We start from the raw sequence: 19,026 nt of genomic DNA on the forward strand, positions 1-19,026 counted from the left end.
AGTTATTGTTAGTTGAGTATTTATTGCTTTGAAATATAGCAAATTAGTCCTGCTTATTGTGTGAATGCTTGTACCACAATTTTCTTTTTATTTTCATTTGAGATTTTAAGCTAATAATTGAGGATTTTGAAACCACTCTGTATGCGATTTAATGTAATTTTTTATCTAAATAAAAAAGAGGAAAAGAAGATAAACGTCTATATATGTAGCACATTAACAAATACATTTTATAATGTTTATTTTTGCTTTTAAATTAGCTAGAAATGCTTTTTGTATTATATAAGTACATTTTTGCTTTAAATGAAATTTTGTTCGATGTTACTTTTTTGTAACTAATTTAGTTTAACAATATTATTATATGTATATGTACGACAACAAAATGTACTCTAAACCATATCTGAAGTAAAAATCTATGTTGTTAGTTTTGTAAATTTCATTATACTTGATACATGATAGCAGATAATGTTTTGTAATGGTAGATGCACTCTAAAAATTTGTTCCTATACAAAAAAATAAGGAAATTGTGAGTGTTTTAGTTAATATTTGAGAAAATTTCAAAAGAATTTTAAGTAAAACATTAAATTAAATAGATTGGTTTTAATCAAATTTAATAGAATTCTTAAAATCTCATCAACATTGTAAAGAAAAATCAAATGTTTTATAGATTAGATGTAGTTAATAATATTGGAAAAAAAACCCAAATTAAATGAGTAGCACTTGCGTTAACTTGCAAGTGCTACTCAATATCGCCTAAAATTGCATATCTTTAGGCGATACCTTAAATAAAATAATGGCAATAATTTTTGTAGGTGCATATTTTACCTGTTTAAATTAAAATAAAATTAAAATTAAATTTGATTACTTGTAATATTAAAATTTACATTAACCCACCGAGAACGCGTATCGTACTTACCGCTGGGGGGACTTAATTTTATTCTGAATAAATGTTACTTTAACGCCTTTTCTAAATAATTTAAAGCTATGAGTGTATTAATGATTTTTAATTTCATTTATCTATAATAAGTAGATTTTCACTTTGCTTACCCATATTTTGACTATAAATTGAGTAAGTTACTGTCATTCAATTGAAAGATGAGAATATTCGAATGTTGAGCTTACATTATAGTGGTAAGGGTAGAGCTTACTTAGATTGTATTGTACTTAAAACTATACTTGCTTTCATTTTACCTGTAATCATGTTGTTTACGTATAGTTTATATTCATATACAGAAGACAATTAGTGTAATAACGCAACGAATTACGTTTTTTTGAGGAATGCTCTTGGGTATTAATTTTTTTAATTTAAAATCACGCTATTTTGTAATTACAAAAATTGTATTCTGTGTTTCACTATAAATTCTATACACCGTGCTACAACTTATGTATAATAAATTTAAATGTTTAATTTTTTGAAATAATTAGTTATAAATTTCGATTAACCATACAAAATTTCACTTTTTTCGTAAAAATTTGAGTGTTAGCAGATCAAATTTAATACTGAAATTAAATATTAAATTTCAAAATTTAATAATTCCATTAAATTTTCTTACAATATTTTACTCTTATGTGATATATGCGTCTGTAATGTAGTAAAATGTATAGTTAATTAAGCGTTGGCAATAATAGTGCCATCACTATTATTAGAAATCATCATGATCGTCTGCAAACAATAATAATAATTTATTTTTCTTTCAAAAATTTCTTCTCCAAAAAAATTAGAAACGTGTTGAAAAATCCGCACGTTTTGTAAAATTCTCTCTGCGTTTTAGTTTTTTTTATTAAATTAATTTATATTTATATTCTTTATAGCTATAGCTTTTGTCTTCTTCTTGTTTCTATATGCTTTTTGTGGTTAAAGAGCTTGTCAAACTATGTATTTTTATTCTACACTATATACTCTACGACTTCCTCTTTTTATTTAATGTAGATAGCTGGCATGTTCTTATCAGAATTCATGTGTTTAAAGGTAAAAAATGTTTCTCTTTTTATGTGCTAAAAGAGATAAAAATTGTATATATGTGCGCCTATTTGTTACTTTGAGTTTTGTTTTCTACCTCATAGCAAAAAAATATAGGGGTTTTTTTATACTTTTATCATTAACACAGACCTTTGAATTGCATCCAAACGTAAATATCTTGCTTTTCAGTACCTACGTATTGCTATACATCCATATTATACCCACAATATAATTATTTTAAAAAAGTATGTAATTATATTTTGCCGACATTAAAAGTTAAAATTGTTATAAGATGGTTGAGGGTGTTTAATCACATGCATTCTGAATTGAAATTAATGTACGAATGAGCAAAAGAATGGAAAGAGAATAAAGATGACGGCAGTATGGGAATAATAAAAAAAATTATTTATTACGTGATGGTATGATATACGATACGTAGACAGTGTGGTAACGTTTGAATACGTAACGGTAGGTGGTGGTGGGTATAGAAAACGTTATTGTGTCTTTGTTTTACTACCTTTTACTTTTATACTTATTTTTTGTTTGTCGTTCTTTTTCTATCGTAATTTTCATGTTTTTCTATTCACACTTAAAAGATAAAGCGATTTTAATATTTTGAGTTTTTTTTTCCTTTTTTTTTCTGTCTAGCGGTTTTCTTTATTAGTCTTTGTTCTTTATTACATTTTTATTTATTTTCACCTGATAATTTTAAAAGAAAATAAGAAGAAAATTTTTTATACCATTATTAAGTATGTTTATATACGTTATACGCAGTTTGTATTGTATGTAATAGAGTGAATGCGTGATTTTAATTTGTTTTTTTTTCTTCAAAGGTTAAGTATGTCTTAATGGAGGCGTTTTTTGGAGGTTTATGCCTGTTGAGCATTAAAATAAACTGAATATTGTTAATAATTTATTATAGTTGACTGAGTTCTATTAGACATTTTATTATCATTGTTAACTGTTAAATTATTATAATTTTTGAAAAGGAGGGAATGAATAATACGATTACGAAGGTTATACCCCCGATTTTTCGGATTTTAAAGTACAATTTTTAAGAAAATGCATATACTTAGCTTTTATAAGCCGTTATGAGTGTAAATAAAATTTTTATCTTTATGTACGGAGATATACGTTTTTCATTTAATTTATGGGGAATTTTCCCATTTTCATCGAATAAAGTATACTAATTATAGGGAAAATAGGAAATTTTCGAAATATTCCTAAAAGTTCTAGTAAGACAATAGTACTATATTCTAATTATGACCAATAGAATTGAAATTCACCTATATGTGAGAAAATATGACATGTGTCTATGTAAAAAAAAAACAATTTGGCAATGGGAATCAAAAACAGTTTAAGTCAAATTTTTCAGTTTTCAGTTTTATTACAAATTCAAATTCTGTAGTTCGTAATTAGTTTCCTGTTAAAATTTGATCAATATGCTCCAATTTATTGTAGAGTTATGAAGAAAATTGTAAAATATTGAAATTTTATTTTCCGCAGACAAGTTTAAAATGTCATCTTAATTTTAATAACTTTGAAAAAAAATATTATTATTATATGCAAGCTCTTTACTCTTATATTAATTCTTTGAAAATTTCATAAATTTACTACATTCAGAGTCGAAATTGTGTGAATTAGAACAGGTAAATCAAGAAATACACTTAAAACTGAACTCTTTTCCGATTTATCCAATTTTGTTATAAAAGCAAAGAACTGTATACGGTATATTTGAAACCACACCTAGAAAATGATTACTAATTCTTAACATCGCGAGATTTTGAAAGTTTACGGATGTTCCAATTTTAACTACATAATTCCTTATATTCAATACACGTACACATAAAAAATTCAAGATAGCTTGACAAAACCATTGTGGGCCGAAATTTTTATTCTTTTAATGTTAGCAAAAGCAACTTAAAAGCAGACCAAAAACAACAAAAAAAAAATATTTTTTTTATCATTAATTTTTTTTTTGGACCAGAAAACTTTCTATTGTTTTCTTCTAAGATAATTTTATTTATTTACCAATTTCTTGTTCAATTTTCAGTTTATTGTTTACATTTTGAGTTTCTTTTATAAATCCATTGATAAAGAAGCACCGTCGTGAGTATTGCGATTGTGTCCTCACCCACGATTCTTATTTCTTTTTAAATCTTATTAGTTTGGTGATTTTTCTTTTTTCAATTTGCCTATATGTACGTCCTTATTGTTAAAATCGTTTTGTTTTTGTGCGTAGCTCAAGCACTAATGAATATTATTGGTCAACAAATCAGCTCAATTGTTTTACATTTTGTTCTTAGTGCTTGTTGTTTTTTTTTTCGTTAAAACGTTTTAAATTTCTCTATAGTTATCTATATAATTTTTTCCTTTTAACATTTTTATTACATTCTTCAATTCCTTATCATCATAAAAAAAAAAATGCCTGGAAAAAACCAATGTGGGAATAAAAAGAGAACAAAATGGAGGAAACTGAAATAAATAGAATGACATTAAAAGGCATTTAAGGAAATTTTATTTGAAAAGAAATTTTTAATCGCGATTAAAAACAAACACACACTCACAAAAAAAATGCTTTATATCGGAATTCGGAGAGGAAGAGAAAGCAAAAAAGAAAATTTAAAATAAAAATAAAGAGGAAATAAAAAAAAAATAATTTTTTTTTTGTTTTAAAAAAAAAATTTTAGTTTTGGCACGCAAACAAAATGTAAAAAACACTAACAACAAGAAAAAAAAATTTAAATGAAAAATTTTTAATTCGTTTTAAATGACCCACATTTTTTTTTGTGCGAAATTTTCCAAAATAATAAAAAAAAATTGAACTCTCTCTCTCTACGGTTCAAAATATTTTTAACAACTGAATTTGGAATGGTGGGTATTTAGGGGATGCAAATCGGGTATTTTTTTTTTATTATTATTACATAAACAATTTTAAGAGATAAGCTTTTAAGTAGTTTGCCATTATTTGTTGGCACGTTCTCATAAATTAATTTCAAAAATTTTATTGATCTTTTTTTTTTCTCTGTGTATTTAAATTTTAAATGAAAATTTCTTAATCGAGATTTTTAGTTTTTATATAAATTTTGAGCTCTATAGTTTGAATGGAAATTGAATATTTTTTTTTTTTGGAATAATCCAGATGACATACTGAATGACATTGACATGACCATTATTCTTTTATTAGATACTAAGTTGCTAAGTAAAATAACAATATTTTTATGAGAATTAACTTTCAATTTAAATTATTATTAAAAGGAGATTCCTAAAGAGGAGATTTCGATTTAAATAAATTTATTGTATAAGATCGGAAATGAACAACAATAACCTCAAAATTATGTTAATATTCTTGATTTTAAAATAAATTTATTTAAAGCATAAAATACTGGTAGAATTTGGAATTTGTTTATGGAAAATTAAGGCAAATTTAATTGGATTAAATGTGGAAAACTTAATCAAATTATATTCAAAAATTTTTTAAATTAAGTTAAGAATTTTTCTGTGTGTATTGATGAAAATTTTTAAATAGATTTATGTTTAGGTTGATGCGGCTATTCGAAGACACATTTAGGCCAAGTATGCAAGTTATGATATAGCTGGATTTCCATATTACCAGATTTTTAAATAACTTGATCTAGAATTTTTTGTATTACATAAGATCAGCTTAAAATTGAGCCGATCTTACAATTTTATTTGCTTACTCATATAATATGGTGGTACAATTATTTATAACAGATGCACTACTGAATATAAAATATCCGTTCCGAATATTGTCTGTAGAAAATGATCACTCATTTGTCTTGTCCAGCTACAACTCAAAAAGCGCTCTGAATTCTAGTTTATTCACTTTTGTCTCAAATGTTGCACTCATTGAGCTTAAACGCTACTCTATCTAGGCCCGTATTTTTAAATGAAAATTCAATTCAAATTCAATTTGCCTAAAATAAAGTTCAAAATTTTTTTTTAATTTTTAAAAATATTTTTTTTCTTTTAAATTGTTATCTTTTCTCATCCGCGAATTATTAATGACGACTACAATATTTTAAAAATAAAAATTATTCTGACTTTTAATTCTGATTTTTTCTCTCTTTCTCAATTTCTAAGGGGGGTTTTCCTGAAGCAATATTTTCCATATTAAATTTGCTACCAAAACGGAAAACAAAAAAAAAAAATTAAAAATTAAAGAACTCATTCGAAAACTTAACATCCTCCACAATTTTATTTTTTTTGTTTTTTTTTTTGTCATTTTTATTTTCTTTAAATATTAAATTATTTTATTAGTCTACTATATAACTTTAATGTGAAAATTAAATTAAACTTTTGTTATAAGCATTCTCCCACTGAAAAAAAATTATGATGGTACCCTTAAAGCATTTTTCTTGTTCAACAACAACTACAAGAACAAGTATAACAAAATTACAAAAAAAAAAATATCAAGTAAAACAGAAAATTAATCCCATTATATTTTTTGATATCTTAAAAAAAAATCTCCAAAAAAATTTTTTTTTTTTAACTAAAATAACCATTCAGCCAAAAATACTTTGAGACTTTTATGTTTTAATCATAATTTCTGAGAATTTATGCTTGTATAAATTTAACCAAGAAGCAAAAAAAAACAAATTGCAGAAATATGATAAAAAATTTGAGTAAAAGATAACAGAAGACAAAAATAGTAGGTACATAACAAAAATTAAAAAAAATGAGAAAAATTTACAACTTTTACCAGGATTACTAAAGGATATCCGATATTCAAAATGGTAACATAAAATATGACGACAATTTGAAGTTTTATGACGACATTTTTAAAGTTTTTTGGAAAATTTCCGGAATTATGAAAAATTTTTCATGTATGTAAGTGGGCAATGCTTCCCGATGTGCTTAAATTACGAACAAAAATAAAAGAGAAATGGCACCCACAATAGATTTTTAAGAATTGTTTTGGATTAAGTGTAAATATTTGGTCATACATTTAAGAGGAAACTGCATTCTTCACTCATAAAATATTTTCATGTAATACCGAAATATTGGTCTTATACGTTTCATTTAACACTTTCATTACTAATTCAGGGCAATATTTACGCCCCAGAAAAATTAAAAATTATTCTACAAAGAGAAAATTTATTTATGATTTGACCGGAACGCTCTAAAATCTTCATGATATTAGAAATTAAAAAACTAATTTCATTACTGAAAGCGATCCTGGGAAAGGATACTGAATTAACTGTATAACTGAACGTTAACTGTAAGGGTTAATGAATAATTTTTAAGCAATTTTTGCTCAAAATAATACAAAAAGTAAATAAGTTTTAAATTAAGTTTAAAGGAAAATAAATTAAGTATTTTTGCTTTAACTGGCACATATGTATCTAGACTGTCCTTAAATACTATAGAATGGTGGCAAGAATGATTTTTGTTTCAGTTAAGCAACGAGTCTAAATTTTCACCCAGGCAAGGAGTTAAGCAACAATAATACAGAACATGATACTTCCTAAAAATACATTTCAACCCCTTTGGTACTTAGTTTTAACCATGATGGCATTATTATTAATACAAAAGTATACGATATATTCGGACAAACACTACTTTCATGCAAAATTTATTTTAATTTCTTATTATAAATGTTCGATAATTGTTACTGATAATTGTTACTGTCATGCAAATGAGTTGAGTTCATCATAAACACTTTCAAATATCAACTATAATATATTCAGAGAATTCAATTACAATTAATAGATATTGAAAAATATTTGGCAGTAAAGGGTTAATTAAAACTGGCATACAACTAAAATACCACACATAATGAGTTTAGATTTTATTTTATATTTTCATTATTTAAATTTGATTTTAAATTAATTTTAATTATTTTCCATTCACATTAAATTTTATTTAAATTTTATATTAAATACAAGAATTATTTTTTGCAGGATATGCACATATAAATTATGTTTATCACAAGTCTTATAATATCATCTTGGATATATTATCTTATATCTTATATTTTATGAGTAATATAACACTTTTACAATAATAAATATAAACACTTATATATGAACATACTTATTGTATATATAAATGATTGATTTTATGAAATTGCAATATTTTTAAAATTCACAAACATTTTTCCACATCATTAACACTATAAAATGTTTAATTTATATATGTATGTATGTGTTATGTAGGTCAATGCAATAGACATAAAATAATTTTATTAAAGAACATATTGCATATAACAACATTATAATAATAATGTGTATAGGTACTTATAATGTTGTGTGTCAATGTTTTAAAATGTTGTTACAGATGGAAAATCTGTTATCCTTGAAAATTTATATTATATGAAGGAATTTGTCTCTGAAACTGAAAATGAAATTATTTTCTTAACAAAAAAAAAATGAGTATATTATATATATATAGGAATGTAGGAGTTTTTGTATATAATACTCTTACACACATTCTTACATAATGGTGTAGTACAATTTTTTTGTCGTTTTCTGTTAGTCTTAAATAGTCCCAACTGTAAAAGTCCTTGAATTTTATGGATTTTTACCTTAAGAAAAACAACAAAAAAGAGGTTCTTTCTTACTTTTTTTTTTATTTTTACGTTCTTCTTCTTCTTTTTTTTTATATACAAACGTTCATAATTTTTCTTCTTTCATTTTAAATTAGTCAAAGGAGAGAAAAATATCCTTTTTCTCTGTTCTTGTGTATAGCATTTGTTTATTATTCTTAATATTTTCGTTAGTGTTCTTAATTTTTTTTTGTTTTCTGGTTTTTGTTTTATGTCTTTTTGGATCCTATTCTTGTTGTACTCAGTCTATAATATGTAAAGTACAAGATTATTCATTAATTTTTTTAGGGTTGTTAAATAATTTCTGTACTATATTTTATTCATTCACAATATTAATTTTTGGCCAAATTTCGCTCATACACAATAATCACAATGAAACACTAAATTTGTTACAATTGAACCAACTCCCTTAGTTAGATTTTGATATTTTCGAATTAGTAAATCTTAATGGTTTCAAATCATTTTTGAAAAACTCTAAAATTTTATTTAAATGAGCTTGGGGAATGTTTGTAAATTCTTTGCATTTTTATTTACAATTTTATAATTATTGCTCATTGCTCAAAAAGGAGCTTTGCCATTTTTCTAAGCAATATTATTTTATATTTAACTATTCTTTCTCGAAATTTTCATGATATTTCTCCAAAATACAATTTAGCCAAATTTTTCCTGAAAGGTTTTTTCTTATATTATTGTGATCGTTTTGTAATCCGAATTGAAGCAAATTTTGTTAGATTATAAACTTAAGTATGAATAATTCAAATATTACAATAAACTGTTTTTTGTAAGCGATTTTGACTTAATATAACAGTTAGTTGTATAAAAATAAAATATATTACAGCCGAATAATTACAACTTGTTAACATAGGTAATCTTGTCAATCTTGTCAAAAATGGCAAAAATTTTCAAGCTGATATTATAGAGAACAGGTAGCAGTTAGATAAGAGCAGTTATTGCACTGGAATTTAATAAATTCTGGAAACTATGTTATGTAGAAATTGTTCTGGCGTCTTACAACCAATAGTCTAGATAATAAAATAAATAATAAGAAAATTAATTTTATAGTAGCAACCCGTCGGTGCTATAACTAATCAAGATTGCCTGAGTGAATTCTTCCAAAGACGGCGTCAAGCTAACCTAACCTATTGTACGACCCATTGTGACATTCATTTCAAATAGAATTTTTTTTTTTTGCTTCTTAACTTAAACACAAAATAGTGTTTAATTTTTTTCACAATACTTTTTCTTTTTTGTTTCGTTCTATTGTTATTTTTTACAGTGTTGTATTGTTTTAACCTCCAGGAAATATTATGAAATGTGTAATTTCTTTTAGTCATATTTATTTACATTTAATATGTGCCTTTGTATGTAAAACATATTTATGAATTCATTGTATACATAATATACTACAATAATGATGTACATATAAGAGAAAGAGAAAAATATTGTTTAATTATAGAATTATAATAAAACAAAAAAGTAAACAAAATAAGAAACAATAAAGAGAAGTTATGGTACAAAAAACAAGCAAGAAACAAAGCAAAACAAAAAAATAAAAATAAAAATAAAATTATAGAAGAGAAAAATAAAAGGATTTTTTAATTTAAGGATTCTTCTTGTTATATAGAGTAAATGCATGTATTCCATACACACATGCACACATTTAAAATTTCAACATAAAGTGAAAAAGAAGAAGAAAAATCGAAACGCAAGAACGAAAAAAAAGAATGTTTTTATCGAATTAAAATTTTGAACAATGCCAAAACTTAAAACTTTGTGAATATAAAAGAGAAAAAAGAATATTAAATGAGAAAATTCTTAAAGAAGAGAGACAAAAAAGTGTAAAGAAAACAAAAACAACAATATTATCTCTCTCTTCTTCTTCTTTTTTCTTCTTAATTTATTTTATTTTCAAATAAAAATTTCTCTGTATTATTACGTCACACTAACAAAAAATATTAAATAATATAAATTCAGTAATTATAGTTGTATGGGTGTGTATTTGTGTTTGCATTATTGTGACATTTTAATTTGTTAATACTTGATTGTGTACTAAATAGTCTCTATTAGAGAATAAATTAAAAATCAACTTCTCCTAAACATATGCAAAAAAAAATATTTTAAAAATGATATTATTGTAATTATAGTGAGAGAAAATAAGAGAAAAAGTAAGATTATTTAAAATAGCTAGTGTTGCCTTTATTGTTATGGTAGCAATTCTGAAAATTAGAAAAATATGTATATGTAATTATTATAATCTCTCTTAGAAGATGTTTAATGAGTTTTACAATGAATAATAAATTTGAAAGTGAAATTTTATTAGAAAATTTGCACTTTTCTCCGGAATAAACTCGAATTATTTTTCTAATAAGAGATTCGAAATGAGTAATAATGTCAGTTATTTAAAGTTGATATTTGAAATTGAATATAGGAATTTTTGAAATTTACTGACCATAAGTCAATTTTGAGGAATACAAACTAAATTTGCGCAAATTTAAGCAAATTCCCTAATAAAACATTGATTTTTCTATAATATTATATGTTGATTTAGTAAAAAAGTATAATTTTTGTATTTTTAAATTGTTATACTGCAGTTATACTACTGTTATACTGCTTAAACTGTTATACTACTACTGTTATACTACTGTTATACTAATACTTATACTGTTATTATTGTAATGGTGTATTATTGTAAATTTTTTATTTACATTGTTATTGCATTAATTATGATTAAATTCATACTACTGGCAACAATATCAACATGAATTTGGATAACAAAAAAAAACATATTATAAGTTACAATAGAAAATTGTTATATACAAAGATTAAGTATGTTTAGGAATAATAATATTATGTTAAACATTAATGTGAATAAATTTATTTTACACTTGACTAAAATAGATTTTTAATTTTACATTTTTAAGAGAAAAAATTCTTATTGCAAATTAAGTTTTTCTTTGTATGTAAATTAGTAAACAAGATTTACAATAAATTGAGTAGTTATTTTTAAAGATTAAATTGTTGAATATTTAAAGAAAAATGAAAATATAGAAAAAATCAAATGTTTATTATAGGAAAATATTGTTATGATAAAAGATAATACCTAATAAAATAAATTTATTTTTCATTCTATTTAATAAAGTACTGATTATACTTTATATATTTTTAATAAATTTTAAAAATTTGTATAAAAATTGTCCAAATAATATTGTTTTTAAGAATTGTCATAGTTGCCAAGCTATCTTTCTTGTATTAACAAAATTTTATCTCAGTGAAAATGCTTATTACAAAAAATTGTTCATTTGAATATTCAACGTAAGAAGAGCAGAATTTAATTTCTGATCGTTCATTGACTCTTGTGTTACTATAAAATTCGGATTAAACCAATGGTTTGTAAAGAGTCGAGTTACAATGTGAAATTGTTTTTATATCAATACATTCCAACCATTGCATAATTTTAGGATGAGAAAAAAATCAAATTGTTATTAGGTATTAAGAAAATGCTGTATCTTTACTGAATGATCCCCTGTTTCTTACTCTAATTTGAACATTATAAATTTACGTTATATATTTACTGTTGCCGCACTATATTACATTATTTACTCCAAAATAACCCTGTTTATCAACTCTTCTCTTACAGTACACTTTCTATTTCTATAATCATACATATTTTGTCTGCTTATTAAAATCATATTTTGTACAGAAAAGAAGGAAAATTCGAAAAAAAAATATATTATTTTTTTCTTATAATTCCAAAGAATTATAAGAAAAAAATAATATAAAACAAAATTTTCCTAATTAGGCATAAAAAAATTGCTTACTAACTTTTAGAAAATTTTTCAAACTCTTAACTGAACAACAAAATAAAAACAATAATAATATGATAAAAAAAGTTTAACAATAAAAGTAAAAATTTATTTTTGTTTTTGTTCCTTTTCCTTTGGCAACCATATCGTTTTTATTAAAATGACATTAAAGCAATAAAATTAAGGAAATTTAAAAATATTACAAAACATATCCTAATTTACATACACATTTACACACATATATACACCGATACGCTTTGATTCTCCCCTGATATGAGAGGGGGGGAATGCTTTTTGAGAGGATAGCGGTTCGACGGATTGGAGGAGAGTTTCTTTAGCGCTTGTGAGTGATCTGCTGAATTTTTCCCAGCAAATTTAGGGGGACGGATGTGCGTTGAAGGGATTCCGATGTGTCTTTTACTGGCCTAGAGCTGTATGTAAGCGTCAAGGCTGTCGCCTTCCCTCTCTTACTAATAAATAACTAATTACACTCAGTCACAAATAACATAAATTCACTTTAATTCTATCAAACTTTTAACTTATTAGCTTAGATGATTAATATGATTATATTTGTTCCGGAAGTAATTATAAAATCCTTTCATCCTTTTCTATAATAATTTTCAAAATAATGAAAATAATATCATCAGGATGAATAAATATAGAAAAAGGACATATAATAATATTATAGGACATATAATAATGACGTATAGAAATTTATTGTCAAACAAGGAAACAAGGAAACAGAAAAATGCCAGAGTATTTGTGTATATGAAATAGAAAAATGAAATAAGGGATAGAAAAAAATATTTTTTTTTTTTAGATTTGGTTTGATGACCAAAAACAAAATTATTTCCGGTCTTCATTTTTCCTATATTTACTTTTTTTTTTATTTTGAAATATTTTCCCTTTTGCAATTTTCACACAAAATGTATAAGAAAATAATATATAAATTTTAAATTAAAGGGGATTTGGTAAACTAGGATATTTTCATTATTATTGCTCATTATTTGAAATTGTAATTTTTTGTCAAAAGGTAGGAAGGAAATTACTATAAAATAAAATGAAAAATCTATATATACAAATATACTATCTAACTCTAAGGTTTTATAATAGAAAAAACAAAAATTAATCAATCATAATGACACAAAAACTAGAATTCCTGAAATTATAATGCCTGTAGCCTATGGTCCTGTATTAGGACAGTAAGATTTTTATTATTCGTAACAGCAAAAGTTTAAAATCAGCTCGTAGTTGTGAGACTTGAAATGTTAGAATGCGATGATTTATTTTACAATGTGGTTGAAATTAAAAATAAGTTTGACGTAGAAAAATTTTGAGGCCTTACAAAGGAAAATAAGGAAAATAAAGAGGCCGGAGCTAATAAGAAGATTTCAATTTTAATTTTAAGAATATATCAAATGTCAATATATCAAGAATATATCAAATACAGTTTGAATGGTTTAAGAAGAATGAGCCCAATTTTTAAATCTTACAAGTTTCGGATTTTATTAGATTCATATTTTAACGGGTTCGGAGTCTTTAGGACTCAAAGTACGAGTAAATTTTGACTGCTGCTTTCTTTATTATTTTTTTGTAATTTTTAGTTTCAATTTTGAACATTCATAATAAAATTTTCTTATGAATTTTTTCTTTAAGTCAGATACGAGTAATATTTCTAATTTGAGGATCAGCTCAATCGTTATTACTATAGGATATTTTAAAATTTCTTATTACTAAATTGAAATTTACAATAATGACTAAAAAAAAACCGGATTTCTATTACAAAAATATTATAAACTTAATTTTAAATTTACAATTTTTTTCCTATAAAAAGCTTTTTCAATATCAACAATGTGTTATTAAGGAGGTGCAATATACATAATGTCCTTTTGAAGAAAAATAAAAATATAATAAGCAAATATAGTTAAATACATGTAGGTATTCCTTTGAGAATATAAAATGAATATTGAGGAAAAAAAAGGTATTTTTATTTAATAAGTTTTCCTTGTTAGTTCTCTTTTTCTCTAAATACAGGACCGATGCAAGAGTATATGAAGCCTGTCTGAAAATAATGTCATCATTCTACTTTGTTCTGTAGTTAGTCAATATATTTTAATATTTACAAAGTCTGGGAACGAAAAAAATGAACGAGATGAAGTTTTATGAATTTGTAAGGTAATAATTTTGTACAGGACCTTTAAGTCTAGTTTGTAGAGGGTGATGATTATCTAGCACGCTGAATCTAGAATTACAAACATTGATTAACTGTCCAATTGCTATAATTAAAATAATCAAAATGAAAACTTCAAAATTCTGGATAAATATTTATAAGAGACAAACTTGGTGTATTTAAAATACTGGTGTTCCAGTGCAACTAACTCTGTGCGGCTACCTCATCGAATACCCTTCCTTTCTTATATGGTCTATATTCCGTCTGTAATTTTTTATTTTCTATATTTTCTAATTTAATCTTAAATTTGCTTTTCTGTAATTTTATAGGTCTTGTACTTAGATTATGTGTATACATAATATATATATATCTATATAAATTCGAAATTAATAATTAATTTGATCCTTTTTTTTTTCTTTTGCTTTTCTTGTATTTTATTTGCAACCTGGTTTTCTATACTACTTTCCTTTCACCAATAATAAATATATTTTTTTTTGTTCTTCTTCTTTTTCTAATTTTATTGTTTTCTTTTTTGTTTTTCTGTACAGATATGGACCACACTTTGAAGATAAAAGAGAAGGAAATATTACAAATATAACAGTACAAGCTGGCAGTACTATACATTTAAATTGTCGAATATCCTTATTGCAAGATAAAACGGTAAGTACATTTATATATAGAATATTTAAGAAAAAAAAAAAATAGAAAAAAAAAATTTTTTTTTTTTAATTTTTCTCTTATTTTGTTGTTTGTTATCTTGTTTTAATAAATAGTAAAATTAATAGAATATTTAAGGAAGGAGAGAAGAAAAAAAAAAAGCAAATAATGATAAAAATTGTGTCCTAAATAAATTACAGGGACAAAAGAGGAAAGATTAAAAGTTGAAAAAAAAAAAAAAAATAAGTGGCACAGATAAATTGGTTATAAAAGTGTGGTAAAACTCTTTAAAAAAATATTTAAATTTTTGGTATAAAAAAGTGACTATAAGATACACAAGTATGTAGATTTGTTAGATTTGTAAATTTTATACAACTGATATAACAGTGCACCGTGATCACGAATAACTATCTATTGCTCACTCACCCGTGACTGCGTGTTTGCATGCCCTACTACATAAGCTCGAGGCCCACTCTACTGACAAAATCGAGCTCTTTGCTCGGCCACGCTCCAGAAAACCTTAACTTCGCCGCTGTGAGAGCAAACACCCCCCAGTATTTCCATTCTCTTATGAGCGAGATAATCATACTCCCCCAGAACTGATCGTTCCCTATTCTACCCACAGAATTTGCTAATGTCTACAATTTTTAGGTCCAGACTTCTGAGGTTTCTTAGGTTTAGAAATTTACTAAAAATTGCTATCATAAATGAAATGGTCTTGTTTTTGTTGGCTGAAAGATAAAATTTTAATATTTTTGATTTTTATAATTAATTATGAAATTGTATTTAAGTAATTTTTGGCGAAAAATTTATGTAACTTGGTTTTTTTAAAAGTGTTAAGTTTTAAGGAAAAGTTTGAGAACTGGGAAGCCCCGTTATAGGCTTCCTTCCTATATAACTTTTAATAAAATTCAATTATTTTTTAACATTTGCGGATGAAAGTTCAAAAATCCTATAAAATTAGAGAGCTGTAAATCAGGTGTGCTTAAAATATAAAATTTTTCTCATTTTTTAAATTTTACCTTTCGAAAACTTAATAAAAATTTAGTGATTTCGAAATATTTACAACCACTGGCAATATCCAATTTACTGTTCTTTTTCAGAACAGGAAAAAATTTAAATATTTAAGAAGAAAGAAAAGAAAAGAAGAAAATATTCAATTAACCTTTGTTTTACGTTTTATTGAATTTTTTGTTGTTCTAATATTTTTCAACCATAGGATCAGTTGGAATGTAGGCCAATCTATGGTTGGCTGATTGACGTAGCCACTATCTCTTATTCACTTGGCCGGAACTCAGCCGGACACTCGCAAAAATAGTGAAAAATCCTAGCAATCTCAGCCTAGCCGCATGCTACTCTTACCAACAACGTAACGTGTAAAGACAACCGTCAGGTAGGCATTGTCCCTGCGTGACCTCGCAAGGAAATATCCGATATCCTATAATGGTATTTTGGTCACATTTTTCTTGCCGTTTCGCATGTAGACAGGGCTTTCCATCTGCGGTCAGATTTATGTGTAATAAGAATTTTGTTCAGTAATTTCAATAATAATTTAAATTTTATCCCCGGTCTAATTAATTCGAAATGCTATACCTAATATTTTATTAAAAATTATTTTAAATAACTTAATTTTTTCCTAATTATTATTTTGCAATAAAAGAATATTTTGTCATTATGCAAATATTTTTACAGTTTATTTAGAAAGCATAAGCAGTAGCTTTATTGGATAGTATTGAAGCCAAAATAGAGATTTGTAAGGTTTAATGTCCCTTTTCTTAATGTTCTCGGTACAATAACAATTCTGTTCATAAAATCAAATTTAAATTCTTCGATGCATCTGTACATAATTTTTGTCCTAGTTATATTTTCTTTCTATATTCTTCATCTCATTTATAGTAGTCTTATTCTAAGATTATGTTTTGCATATAATTTTTCCCTTTATTGTCCCAATGAAATTTGTTTTCTTTTGCAATTTCACATTTCTTGTATATGCTTGTGTCATACAATCAATGTGGTGTTCATTGCTATATTCATTAGAATCTTTATTCTATTTTTTTTATTTTTTGTTTTCAAATTGCAGTCATCTTTAAATGTGTCAATAATTATAAATTGCTAGATAACATACATTTAACTGTTTATAAGAGTGTATGTATATTCAATTTTATATTGGGTATTTGGCTTATGCTTTAAAACCAAAATGTTTTAATTTGCATAGTATACTTGTTGGAGTAGGAGGAAAAAAATATTTTGAGTTGTTTCTAGTAGGTAAAATATGATACCTAGTAGGTGAAATTTCTTATAGCAACGGCTTAATGGTTCTGAAGTTATTTCCATAGAAAATTTAATTTAAATAAGCAGCCAGGTGGTTCATGAATTTAATACTCCTAGTAAAATTTTTCAGAGTCAAGAATTAATTTTTAATGATTTCTTCATAATCTTTTATCGCAAGGAATTCGTCTATGTAGTGGAATAGTTGGTATGGTCACATATTAAATTAGAAATAAAAGTTTCATCTCTTCTTCATGCAAATATTTGGAACTGAACCAGTATCGCTTTATTTCTTTTAATATTTTAACAGAAAGACGCTTAAAACTGCTTTTACACTTAATTATTGTGTTGGAATTACAGTATACGAGATGTCATCAAGTAAACTACTCTACTTATCTTAAATATTACAAGCCTGTTATAAAATATCTCAGATTTACTTCATGTCGTGTTAGGACGTTTTCGTCTAGAGTAGCTGTTCTATAAAATGTGTTTATTATACAATACATATAAGATTACATCTTTATGGTCTTCAAATATTACTTTCCTATATTGTCACAAAAAACAACAAGAATAAAATAAATAAGAAAAACTTCAATGGCTTTTGTAGATTCCTCTAAAAAAATATGTTTTTCTATCTCTAATAATAACAGTTAAGTTAAAATCAATACAATTTTCTGTAACTGTTTTGTATTTTTAAAGAATTTTTTAAATGGATATTGTATTTTAAGTGCAACGAAATATCCTTTTTTTCATTTCTCTTGAATTCAACTATGTACTGGTTCACTGCATAGTTTAATGTTCCTTTTTTTATTTCTAGTTCATTACAAATAAAAGTAATTGAGAAATAATTTATTTTTTTAAATTTATTTCAAATGTTCAACAAACAAATTAAGTTCTGCTTTTTGTTTTGAAAAATGTTTAAATAAGATTAACGATTTAAAGTTCATTCTCTTTCATAAAATATGAAAGTGAATTAATTGAAGGACGTTGTTAACTTGACATGATATTGTTTTAACAGACATTAAAAAATCTTCTGAAACACAATATGGAATTCATTAGGATATTTTGTTAAAATTATAGCGGGTAGAATTTTCTCTTAGTAGCTTGTGGTCGCTGTGGTCGTTCTTTTCTAATACTATTAGTATTAATTCAGTCATCTTCGTCCGATATGCTTCTTGTGTAACACGAACCGTACCTTGGCCTATTCATTTGGTTGTCTTTTATTTCAAATGTTAACAAATGACACCTTTGAGTATGTAACAAATTCTTTAGATTTTATACTTTTCCTGACAAAACTAAGCTGTCGATGACTGGGATGGCCCGATATTATATATTATTATTTTTATTGTTAGGGAAAAATTTGGATAATTTCAATATGTCGTGTTACAAACACAGAATAACATTGAATGTAGATAAATTTTAGGTTTTCAACAAATATTAAAAGCATAGGTCTATATACGATTTTCAATTTATGGGCGGATTTCTTTAGGGATCTTGAAATTTTGGGCTCTAGTATTGGATATAAATTACAATTAAGTCAATTTATGTTGTTTTTATTTCGCATTAGTTCTTTTCTGTTTCCATACTCAAAATTATATATTTT

At 25.0% G+C, this 19,026-nt stretch overlaps 1 protein-coding gene across 1 annotated transcript in view; it reads left to right on the forward strand.

The window, feature by feature from the left end:
- LOC129612828 (GATA zinc finger domain-containing protein 14) overlaps positions 1–19,026 on the forward strand; it is a 250,073-nt gene that overhangs the window by 176,831 nt on the left and 54,216 nt on the right. Inside the window, exon 5 of the mRNA XM_055526612.1 lies at positions 15,047–15,158. Coding sequence (XP_055382587.1) covers positions 15,047–15,158 — 112 coding nt within the window. The remainder of the gene's footprint in view (positions 1–15,046; positions 15,159–19,026) is intronic.

The sequence above is a fragment of the Condylostylus longicornis genome, unplaced genomic scaffold (assembly GCF_029603195.1).
Source record: "Condylostylus longicornis isolate FDR11 unplaced genomic scaffold, ASM2960319v2 ptg000077l, whole genome shotgun sequence".
Taxonomy (NCBI): domain Eukaryota; kingdom Metazoa; phylum Arthropoda; class Insecta; order Diptera; family Dolichopodidae; genus Condylostylus; species Condylostylus longicornis.